The sequence below is a fragment of the Myiozetetes cayanensis genome, unplaced genomic scaffold (genome assembly GCF_022539395.1).
Source record: "Myiozetetes cayanensis isolate MyiCay16 unplaced genomic scaffold, myiCay2020 scf6-25, whole genome shotgun sequence".
Classification (NCBI taxonomy): Eukaryota; Metazoa; Chordata; class Aves; order Passeriformes; family Tyrannidae; genus Myiozetetes; species Myiozetetes cayanensis.
Window position 1 is genome coordinate 19,200,204 of NW_026087853.1, and position 12,606 is coordinate 19,212,809.

Consider the following 12,606-nt stretch of genomic DNA (forward strand, 5'->3'; position numbering starts at 1 on the left):
CTGACCTGACTTACCTGTACTGGGTTCACAGTCAATGAAATCTTCATCGTCACTGGAACATTCAGCTGATGAAACAATGTCATCTGTTGTCTGGCATATGAAGCAAAGGAACAAAGGAAAAAAAAAGAAGTAAGCTATTTGCAAGTCAAGAGGCTGTTACAGAGGCAACTAAGTATCCAAGAAAAAAAGAGCTTCAGATTTGTAACTTTTAAAATATTTAAAGTTCTACCAGGCACTCCAGATATGCCTGTGTAAATGTGCCTCCATTGAGCTGGAGTCTTCTGTCAAAGGAACAGTGCTTATTCTGTGCTGTTGAATATTTCAGGTGTGCACAAGTGCCGTGCACCTGCTGGGCCGTTTAGGTCAGCAGGCAGATCACGCTGATACTGTTGAATAAAGTACAGTGGGCTATGATGCTTTTTTGGCTGGCAAAGCGCCCTCCAACAGCCACAGTAGATGTGTCTGGTTGGAAGATGCTGGGCTCCTCAATAAATACCAATATCATGTAGAGTCAGACAGAAGGCACTTACTGAGACACTTGCCATAGGAGGTGTGTTCAGACTGAACATGCTTTCTGCAAAGAAAAATATACAAGATAGACCCAGATATTGTGCACCACTGAGGCAGCTAGCAGTACTCTTTGCTATCAGTGATCCGTCACTGAGGCTGAGGTAGCTCCTGCTCTGTTAATGCACCTCTTGGGTTGGGAATCTGGTGGTCAGTAAATCTGTGCAGCCCACTTGTTGCATGATGAAGAACTGTATATCTCAGGTATGCCCAACATGCAACCTTACCTGCTTGCTTAACAAGTGAACAGAGATGTGGCTGTAACAAGGTTGATCCAGTAGAAAGTCTGTTTCCTAAATGCTTAAGCCATACCGTGACTGTTCACAACTGTTACAAGTTTCAGCACATTCCTTTGCATTTCCAGCTGGTGATTTTTTTATTTTGTGTGTGTGTGTGTGCTGGTCTAATTACTGAGCAGCATGTGCTGCAGCATGTTAGAGAGAAGTGTATTGGTGTCTCTTCCCAGCAGCATCTCCTGCCTGTAATTGCTGCAATTAGTTGAATTAGTAATGCAGACCATTAGGGAGAGTCTGTGGCAGCCTCTGGATAAAGGTTGTAATGTTCCTGCACACAATACAAAATTACCACAGCTCAGCAGCATTGGCTCAAATCATGGCTTCTGCTGAAACAGTCTCCCTCAACAACTTTTCCTTGAAGAGAGCTGCCTGTTCTGTTGAGCAGTAGGATCAGTGGGTTAACTCCTGAAACAAAACACCTGAAATGTTCCTCACCAGGCAGAAAGCACTGCTGAACTCCGGAGCAGGGCAGCTATACTTCAGTACTCTCAGTGAATACTCCCAGCAATCTCACATCATGACAAGCCCTTAAAATCCTTATTCCTGAAAAAGACTCTCCAGCTTTAAATAAGGTCTCCTTTACATTCCTGTGTCTGCTAAGGCTGTCTCCAACATGTTCCCTCTTTCCTTTAAATAAGTGTTCTGAGGTTTCAGTCTTTCTTTAGTCTCCTGTGCTCCTAGTGCTACGAAGTACCTCTGACCCCTGCCAGAAGTTCCTCACTCTCCCCTCTCTCTTTGTATTTGAACTAAGGGGAAAAAACCAGAACCAAAAAATCAATCAGAAAGACTGAACCTAACATTTCTTCAGTCTTTATACCCGGGGCTTAGATTGAGCAAAGAAGGAAAAGCAGTATTGGTCTGCTGTAAATAAAAATTGTAAAAATAGAGTATCTGTAAAAAAACAGCCATGAAGTCAGGAATCTCTATTGTATATATTACTCAGTCATATCCAGCATTGCCATTTGGCAATGTTTTGTAGGATGTAATCTTGCAGTAGTTTCATGCTTAAATATTTTCATTAAATACTTTTATAATCTTGCCTCAATGGGGAGTCAAGATTAAAAGGGACTGGAGGTAATATGTACAAAGACATTTCCTGTTTTACATTGTCAAGGACATTTTTTTAACATCTTTCCATCATAGAAAATGGAAGAATTCTGCTGATTTCTCTCTTAAAACAAGCTGGCTTTAAAATTTTGTCTGCATAAGAAAGGAGGAAGGCATAAAATAGAAATTTATTTTTATCAATTTTTCTGCTCTTGTCACATATATTTTTGAAAGTATTATTTATCCTGATAAACTTTATAACTTATAAAGTGGTCGCATCTTCCAACAGTAAAAGGCAGCTGCCCCTGGGTAGAAAGATCCTAGTTTTTAATTGCACCAATGTATAGCAATTTAGCACAATTTAGTAAACAAAAATATACGGCATGAAATCTTCATGCAGGTCAAATGTAGTTAGTGAAACTGGAGGTTTATACTGCAGTTGACTAAAGTTAAGGACAGCACTGTGAAAAAAGAATAAAATATCCATCACTACCAGAAGACCTTCCTCAGTGCTAAAGCCCTGGCCTGGCAGTTGGTTTTAGTTTCCAGGGTGAATTTAAAGTGTGTGGATTTTGCTCTTAGTTGAAGATCTGACAATTCACACTTCTCATAGAAGAATAGTGATGATTTGCTCTGGTAGGAAATAAACAAAAATTATAACAATGTGTTGTTGTCACTTATCAGCAGCTATACCTATTCGATTACCCACTTACTTGCTCAGATGTAAGGGTTTCATGCAACATTAACTTGGAATCAAATCCAATTGAATTGACAATGTGATTCAGTATTTGTAAAGAATAAGGAGTTTCTTTAAAAGTTTTTTTTTCCCCTCTTGCTTATTAGGGCCATCATATGAAACCAGAAAGGTAGCATGCCCTGAAAAAACCCAGGTCATATTTCTTAACACAATGTTGTTGGTTTTGCAGGGGAGAGGTTTGTGTGGGTTTGTTTGTTTGCTTCGTCGGTTGTTTATTTTAACTGGGCAACTCCTTGCAACGGGATACTGGTAGGTAATAAAAGTTTAGATGCATTTTGGAAGTGATCAGCCAAATTAAAGGTAAAAACATCCTTCCAAGGCTATTAAGTACCCTATACCTAGGTCCCTGTGCCATGACCTAAAAAGTCATGAAGCCTGGCCCTTGTTTCTCTTTTTGATCAATAACCTATCTAATAAGCAGCTTAAGGCAGCACATGCAACATATTTATGCTGCACTCTTAGATATGTGTACCAGATTATCTGCTGTAAAATCCTCATGCAGCTTGCATTGGTTCTGAACAGAGAAGGGCAGAGTCAACCAGACTCAGACAAAATGCAAATGTGTGATGTGCAAAACTCTGCCAACTCAACCCTCTATCTGCACTTTTTCAAGACTGGTTCCACAATTGATTTTATCAATTAATCTCCATCCTTTCTCCCCATCCCTACTGTGAGCTATTTAACTTGATATTCCAGTTTTTCTTGCTCTGTGATTGCTCTTTATCCCATGCTACTGATTTTTTATGTATAAAAATGAGGGTTAGAACAAGAAAAAAGCCTCTAGAAGTGGAGTTAGACTTAAGTCAGGGTCATTAATGAGATCTCTAGAAACCACTGAAAAGATAAGTACAATAATCCGTCTTGCCATTTCCTATCTTGTATTTTTAATCTCAGGACTTTCCATCACAATTCATCACTAACTGATTTTCTAGTCCCACCACATACTGGTTTTCCATGCACCTTCCACTCAAATACCAACATCTGAATCATCACAAAGGAATAAAGCTCTTTCAGTGAGGAAGAGGGGCAAATTCCTGACCACAGAAACAGAGTCAAGGAAACATCCAGAAGACCATTACTTCTTGTAACAGGAATCTGTACCTTTCAAAACCCTCCTGGAGCTGAGAATTTTCACCAGAGAATTACTGTATTTGGTGTTTCCACAAGACAGGAGAGGCTAGGGAACAGAGACCCTAGAAATCTCTCCACTAAATTTCTTCTCATCCCACTGTAAGGCAGAAAGCAAAATCCCATTTCTGGTTCCCTTTTCCCATTTTTGAAATGGTTCTGATTATACTCACCCATTGGCCCCAGGGGATGTAAACAGATTAATTCTTTAGTGTCTGCCCAGAGATGTAGGGATAGTAAATGCTAAACATTCTTATGTACAGGCAACAGTATAGTAATGAAAATTCTCCATATGCTACGATGGAAACAGTGTTTGTGTTTTCATTGGAAAGAACATGAGAGAGAAAATATTTTCTCTTCCCCATATTAGCTAAATTCTATATTAAAAATAATAAGTCACACTACACTATTTTAAAATATGTATTTCATTTTTAAAGAACCCCAGATTTGAAATTACTTGGCCTGTATTAAAGGACATAAAACTAAAGATAGGTATTATAATAACTTTCAATAAAATCTCTCTCTGGCAGGAACCCTTTTTATTCCTTCGTCTGAAAGATTTTTTATGGCATTTATATTATTATTTTTTCTCTCCCTCTCTCTAGCGTTTAATGAAATTGCCTTGGAATAAAACCAGGGTAGGAGAAAGTGCTAAACTCTGAGTCCACCCCAGAGGATTTATGGGCATATTTACCTTCAGATTCTTTCAATTTCACTGAATTGGCTCCCCATTCCTTTCCATGAATTATTAGTTCTGTAATCACCTCCTCCTAATTATTCACTCTAAGGGCCTCTTCAATCTTGCCACGGTGATGGTTCTACATCTTTGTTCATTACACTGTATGTACTGGTGTGGGATGTAGAGTGCAAAGAAATTTGGGATGGTGCAGCAAGACCTGCTCAAGATGACTCCATTCCTGTCCAATCTTTCAATTGCCCAAAGCCCTAATTTATGTATCAGAACCATAACCTTTGATTCTTTTTTCTATATAAAATGTCAGGTGCTGAATCTTCCTTTTCTCAACTGCAAATGTTTTTTTGTCACCTTGCTCTTTGGGTGCACCGCTATTTGAGAAAGATTAAGCATGCTGGGTAAAATAAGTCCTGTCACAGAACAGTTTTATGAAATTATAAACAACACAACCAGGAATGATGGAGTTTCCCTTTCTACTGAGAGAGAAAAGACAAGGACTCATAAATTCAAAACCCAAACAAATTCCTACAGAATTACATACTTGGCAGTTGCTTCACTTGGTAAAAGTAGGATTCAATCTTCCTCCTTGCCTTTTTCTTGAAACTCTTCTGCACACTATACATATTCTTTCCAATTCAATACAGTTATTTGAAAAGCAACATTCAATGCTTTGTTGTGAGAGAACTGTAAATCTATTTGCCACCAAGGAACCGCAATTTACAGTATTTCTTGAAATACAACTATCACAAAACACCAGGCACAAATATCTTCCCAAGGGTGGAGGAATACAGTTGTATTAACCTGGGCACTGCATTTGCCTTTCACACCTAAAATGTACGGAGCTGAAAGTCAACAAAATTTTCATAAATACAACCACTTTACTCTCTCAATTGCTTCTATACTACTATCTTTTCTAAATATCTCAAACTTATTATGGAATATGGACTATGCATTGTCTTTGTGTAACAGCATACAGTATGAATGCTCTCCCAGAGTGGCAAAAAGTAGTGATGCTATTCTGTCTTCTAAAAACCAAGATGTTTCTTGACAAATAATAGGTTTAAGGTATTTGCTCTCTTGCCAAAAGAAGATAGTAGATGAAGTGTCTGTCTCATTAGGTAGCATTTCTACCTTGAATACCTCAATCTTTCATACTTTGGTAACTGGGCTTCTTAAAAAAACACACAACATTTTGTATTCTGTTCACACTATTCAATTAGACAATAATCCTTCATCTGTCCTTTCTACATGTTACATTTGTTTCACACTTTTTATTTAATCTTTATTTGCAAAATACTCTGGAGTTCATTAGGGTATAGCAGACCTCAGAGACTCAGTCTAGACAAATCCAAACTACTAGATACAGAAAGAAAAAGTCTGCATACAAATTGAAAAATATTAGAAATGCTGCAAAAATCATAACGAGGCATTACAAAAGAAGCTGAAATTTTGGACTGTATAAACTTTTGAGGAGAGTCCTGTATCCACTGTCTGTTGCTAAAGCGTATTAATACTGTCCACCTTATTAGCACTGGATAGAACATGTATTTTCTTATCATGGGACAGACACAACCAGAAATATGTGCAAGCCCTTTGCACCCCCACACAGTGCTGCTGAGGTTCTGTCTGCCTCTGCAGAGGCAATGCATCAAAGAACATGAAACTAATAAATTTTTTTTGTATATCTCGTTTGCAGTATACACAAAAACAAGAGGGCCAAATCCTCTGTTGGTTTAAATTGGCATTGATTTCAACCAGACTAAAACAACTTGCAGGAAAAGAGAATAGCCCATTATATTTAGTTTTGGGCAATTCAGTGCCAAAAGAGTAATTGGAGTCAATTCAGAAAAGAGCCACTGAAGAGAGGAAAGAACTTGAGAGATGTATGAATGAGACAGGCTTCGTAAAATATCAGAACTGGACTTAACAGGGACTAAAAGTATGATAACTATGCACAGGTGTCACAAAGAACATCAGGAAGAAAGATGAATTATTTAGGTGCTTTAAAAAAAAGAGTGGATAAAATTAAACAGAAAAAAAAAAAAAAAAAAGGTAAAAGGTTATCTTTCTCAACTATGGAGAAGTCCCCTCAAGGAAATATCAGAAACCACTAGCACTGAGATCAACCATTTGCACAAGCTATCCAGGTAGGAATACCATTAGTGTATACCCTCTAGTGGGGAAGAACTTGCCCCATCTATCCAATCTAATTCACTCTAAATCAAGTCAGTATTTGCATCCTCTCCATCACTATGTAATAGAAACATGTTACACATTTCTCTCTGTCATTCCAAAGCAGGCAGTAAAGGTATCCAGAACACCCTTTCAGCCAGTTGTGCTCAGAACAAGAATCACAGAATATTCTGAGTTGGAAGGGAACATTACTAGTCCAACCCCCGACCTTTCACAGGACAGACCCAAGAATCACACCATGTGCCTGAGAGCATTGTTGAACTCTGAGAGCTTCTTGAACTCTGTCAGGCTTGGTGCTGTGACCACTTTCCTTGGGAGCCTGTTCCAGTGCCCAACCATCCTCTGGGTGAAGAGCCTTTTCCTAATTTCCAATCTAAACCTCCCCTGACACAGCTTCAGGCCATTCCCTCCGGTCCTATCACTGAGGCTGGTAGGTTACCTACCAAGAGGCTGATAGGTAACCAGCAGGCATGTGCCCTTCAACAGCAGCCCAGCAAAAGTGCATCTCCTGGCTGCATGTTTCCAGATGGATATAAAAGCTGATTTGTTGTCAAATTATACCACTAAGTAGGGATCATGAGAGAGCTACCCCTAAACAAAATCAGTCATTTGTCTATTACTATGGCAGACAAGAGACTAAGGAGCTAGCCAGTTAAGTAAGAGAAAGCAAAAAATAATCCTCCCAGTTGTATGTCAATCCAGGATCATGGGCAGTAACGTTTAAAAACAGCCTTGAAAATTTGAATTAGTCCTTTGAAAACCAAAAGCCTGTCTCAATAAAATCAATAGTTCATTAAGACTGTAAATTCTGAATCTTTTCAACCAGGTTTGATGACAAATTTCAGAGACTCTGTTCTGTGCCAGAGCTGTGCAAAGACAACAGGAAAAAAATCATGTTTCTGTCTTTTGTCTCTGTTGGCTGTAGGAAGGATGATGATGTTGTGAGGGAGTGTGAGCAGAGAGAGAAAGAGAAGAGAGGGCAAAGAAAGGAAAAGTAAAGGGAGGGCAAAGAGGGGAGAAAGGGAAGTAGGGAGGATTAATTAATCTGTTGTTCAAGGCACCCTGACAGGGGAAAGAGAAGTATTGAACCACAGCAGCTTAACCCAACTTCAATGTACCTTCCCAAAAGCATAAGGAATGTAATTCTTCATGGTGTTCTGCTGATAAGCAAATCCTTCTAAATCCTTTCAATTTATTTCTTGGCCTGAAGAAATTACATACCATTTAGGAGCTAAATAAATAAATAAAATTTCACTTCCATGAATCTAGATTGGTTGTTTATTGATTACATATGCCCACAGTCACTTGCTTTTCTGTTTTTTTATTTCCTAACAGAAAATTGGTCTTTTCATCTTGAACTAGGAAAGGATCAACTGGCAAGTCTTTTCCAGACTGTTCAGTGTAAGCATCAAGATTTGCAAGAACTTTGAACTGGACTGTAAGATACCATTGATTGGTTTTAACACAAAAGATACATCTTTGCTGTGAGAAGAGAATCTTCTTCCTACTTTATATTCTCCTTTCTATATGCATTTTCCTTCTTCCAAAGAAGTATCTTGAAGATTGAAGTTGTGTGTTTATGCACTGAAGACATCATCTGAGCACAGTGCCCCTCAGAGTGATCACACAGGAAGAATTTTCACTCTGAGTGCCCTTTTCGTCACTTGATACAGCTTGTTCCCCTTCCCTATTGTATTTTTATTTCTTATTGAAAGAAACCTGTTACTTGAAACAGAAACTGTCAACCCTCTGTTTTAAGCATAATCCCAGTTATGAAGATGGTGGTGATGCAGGTTAAAACTCCAAAGGTACATTAAGTGTACCCATCATGAACTAAAATAATGAAACAGTTTAATGCTAAAATCAAACCATTACAGCTTAACCCACAATGACTCCCACTCTGAAATCAGTAAGGACAAAATGCTGAAATTCAAGCACTGCTTGGGAGTCTGACTGAATATCACACCAATCTACACAGTGTTTCCCAATCCTTGTCCAAGAGTCTTCAAATGGAAGACATTTCTTTTAAGAAATGGTCTGAGAATAGTTTCAGAGTGGTCTCCCCTGTGCTGTTATCCCCCTCAGAAGAGCCAACAACCAGCTGAATGCACAGGGCAGCACAAGCTTCTCTTTAGCCCTCTCTTCAGCCTCTGCTTAAAGTAGGACATAGGAAGCAAAAGCTGAATATAGATTCTCAGAGGTGTGTAGGAAAAAGCCAGCTTGTTTCCAGAATTAAACATCTTGCTGGTGTGGACTCCAGCCCCTTATGCACTCATTCTGATGTATTAACTTAAATAGCCACAGAAATAATTTTATTAATATGCTAGGCTATTATGCTGGGTTTGCTGAAAAACAAAATGTTATCTACTTCACCAGCAGAAGGGTAGGGCAGATCACTGGAAAGCAGTAACTTCCTGAATTGCCCCAATCCAAATTGCCAAGGACATTGAATCAGAGCCCTCATGTTACTTGATTTTACAGTCCTGATATTGTCATAAATTCACTATTTGACATCAGCAAAATTGCCTCCTTTCCTCATGCTTCTGTTTATAGTGCCATAAAATGGTGAGAAAACAACTTCTCTGCTTGCTTGGCATACAGTCAGAATTTTAGTAAACATTTTACATTCTCAAAGCAAAGCCTAAATAAAACTCCTTTACATTTAGTAAAGGGAAGCCTATGTTTCAAAAAGTTAGAGACTCAGATGATCTGAGATGAATCAGCTGCCCTCTGAAGACTCAGCCTCTAGTAAGAGTAAATGGGTTTTTCTTTGCGTGCTAGCTGGCACTTAATAACTGTGTCAGAAGAATATTTTTCATTTACACTTTGCTCCTTTGCTGGAAATCAATACGCCGTTTGCTGGCATTTTCTCCTGGACATCTTTATTTAGCTTGTCTTTTCTCCTCGGAGGGGAGGGAGTTGTATTTGATTTTGTTCTGTTATTGATTGGATCACTCTGAGCAAGAAATAAATAACTAAGCACAGCACAGTAGCTTTAATGACAATCTCTTAAGCCTCAAAATCTGCACACCATGTTGTACTCCCCCCAACACATGATTCAGAAGAGACAAATTTGTAAAGTACAGTAACTATGTAGCAAATAGGCAGTCACATATGCAATTTAACTGGCATTTCTATTTATGTGATCATTAATAAAACCATACAAGTCCTGTTTCTATTAAAGTAGTATTCCTATTGCTGTAGTACCTACTGCTGGGAACTCGTAATCTCTTACAAATGAGGTTTAACAAGAAATTAAAGATATGGGAGATCTTCTCCTGGCAGACATTGTTCCCTGAAGAAAACCTGAACAAGTTGCCATGTTAAACACTGATAGCAGTGAAACCTAATAAGTTGCACCCAATCTACAAAAGGCTGGCAAGTGATGGTGGAGGGGCAGTTGCTGTGCCCTGGCTGCACTGAAGTGCCATACCAGCCCACAGCATCCCTCCCAGCATCAAATGAGAAGTGATGGGCAAGCCAACCCTAGGGGTCACACAGTGATCACCCATCATTTTTTTTTTTTTTTTTAAACTGTGGAGTTCTCTGCCTCCTGCCCTGTTTCTCTCCTAATTTCTGCTCCTCATTATTATATCGGCCACAAACAGTCGGCATATGTAAAATTCATAAAGGAGAAAATACCCTGATCTTCAGACCAAACTGTGGCACTTAAAATCTAATGTGACAGGGTATGTTATTCATAAAGTAACAATAAACATAATCACTCTGAATAAATGTCCCTTAAAACAACTTCTGCAATTATTGTAAGTACCTCCGAGTGCAATAAGATAAACAACTACCTTTGAACATTCACATTAATGCACTAGACTATTCTTGCCAGACAAATATTCCTCTTTCTCGCCAAACATTAACCCACACTTAGAAAATGGCATTTAAATACTGTTACTCACAGGATTCACACATTAGCTCACAAGGGGAAGGCAGTACCCATGCACATTTAAATGCAGAATAAACATAATGTAGAATACATAAAGAAAAAACTCTGGCACGATAGGTACAGACCAGCATCCAGAAATGCTCCCTGAAAAAGGTTACAGAGAAGAACATTTAACAAAGGAAAATAGCCACTAAATATCTGTATGTAAGCATATATAAAACATACCAGCGAGAAAAGACCATAAATATTTTTAATTTATAAGCAATCAAGAAGTTCATAAACACAAAAAAGGTCACAAAGATGACTGTGGTAGAACTCAGATTTCGCAGGAACAGTGACAGCCTCTTAACCACAAGTTCATCCTTCCTAATATAGGATATAAATGTCAGCAGCTAGTACAGACACATACACACCAAAAGTTATATATGACCATTAACGTATTAACATACTGACATATCAACATTATCACAGTCAAATCTAATAAAAAATTAAGTTAAACAGTTCTAGACATTATTTCATCCAGCAATAAAACTGCCAAATATGTGATGCATAAAACCCATGCTTTTCTATCATTAGATTTTTTTTCCTTTTGAAATATGAGTAAAAATATGAGTAGACTAACACCTTTACTGGACAGATAGGCAACTGACTTCACACCACATGTTAGCAAAAAACAGGTAACAAAAGAGTAAACAGGTAAATGAAATCAGTCCCACCACCACCAGGAATCATAGGAGGAAATTTAGTAAAGTTAGAGACAGAAGTTTGTCTAATCATAACTTAAACAAGGAAAAAGATCTACTCCCATCAAACATATACCCATCGGGTTAAAAAAACATACTTCGTCCATCAAGTACTGATGAAACAAGGTAAACTTTAATCTCATGAGCTGTGGAACATGACAAATGCCTCCTGCACGTTAAATTTGAACTGAACTTCACTGAAATGCCACATGAAGTGGTCCAAGCTGCAAATAGTTGTCATGCAAGAAAATTTTGCGATTGGGTAGGCAGACTCCCATGCACAACAAACCTGGTAAACACTTATCCCTGCTGGGTGTCTCAGCAGCCCCTGCCTAATCAGAACATTTGCTCTCTGTGAAGTATAAGAAGGCCATTTTCCTTGCTTGTTTATTTAGTTTTCTAGTGAGTTTGATTAACTGTAGTAAAGGCAAATCAATCTTTTGTGTTTTGTGTAAAATGGAAAAAGGAAAAAAGTTAGCTTTAACAGCCTAATAGACGCTCAGCTGGAATGCACTTACTGAGAGAGAGCTAGACAAAGGAATTCAGGCAACTTTAAACACCATCAAGAACATGCTGACATCATCTATAATTCTACCTGTTCAAAGGGAAAACAACAAACCCACACCACACCCTGTGAAGAGGCTTTCTGTTTCTCTGCAATTCTGTCAAGGCATCAAGTACTACAAGGTTCTTCCTTATGTCCTTCAGATTTCCATGGTGAAAGCTGGGACATAGTAAGAAATAAGTATCCAGAGGAACATCATCAGAAGGATAAAGGACATGAAGTTCTAAATCAATAAGAATATCTCTTCCACTGTCAGTAAACTTGCTTCTAAACTCAGCTGTGTTGTAATGTAACATTTTTGACAACAATAACCTCTCGTAAAGATTGTAAGATAGCATGAAATTCATGTGCACTATGAAATGAAGAAGCTTCTGCATAAAGAATTTGAGTGAGACACTTATAATTTGAAAGTAACACTCTGAGAAAGTCTTTTTGTCATATATTCTAACTATAGTGTTGACAACAGTGGAAATCACAAAAGAAACTCTGCCTGATTTTATGCAATGCCCATTAAAAGCCTTTAGTAATACACAGAAATATCCAGGCCTTCCAGACAATGGACAGCCAAGTTTTAGCCCACAGATGATTTAACCTTGGTCTTACCAACACACAGAACAGGACAGCTTGAGCAGTATAGAACCAAAATGTAGCAAGAGGTATTTGGCCCCATATGTAAAGTACTCCAGTCTCTGACTGGACAGAAGAAAGTGTATGCCTA

At 38.3% G+C, this 12,606-nt stretch overlaps 1 protein-coding gene across 15 annotated transcripts in view; it reads right to left on the reverse strand.

Annotated features, from left to right (window-relative positions):
• The window catches only part of NRXN3 (neurexin 3), a 996,573-nt gene that overhangs the window by 37,625 nt on the left and 946,342 nt on the right, over positions 1-12,606 (reverse strand). For 11 of the 15 annotated variants that reach the window (XM_050335880.1, XM_050335881.1, XM_050335870.1 and 8 more), the window contains one exon: positions 15-90. In XM_050335880.1, coding sequence (XP_050191837.1) covers positions 15-90 — 76 coding nt within the window. Of the gene's footprint in view, positions 1-5; positions 91-12,606 lie in introns of all 15 variants that reach the window. The other 4 variants (XM_050335875.1, XM_050335873.1, XM_050335882.1 and 1 more) reach the window with 1 other exon arrangement.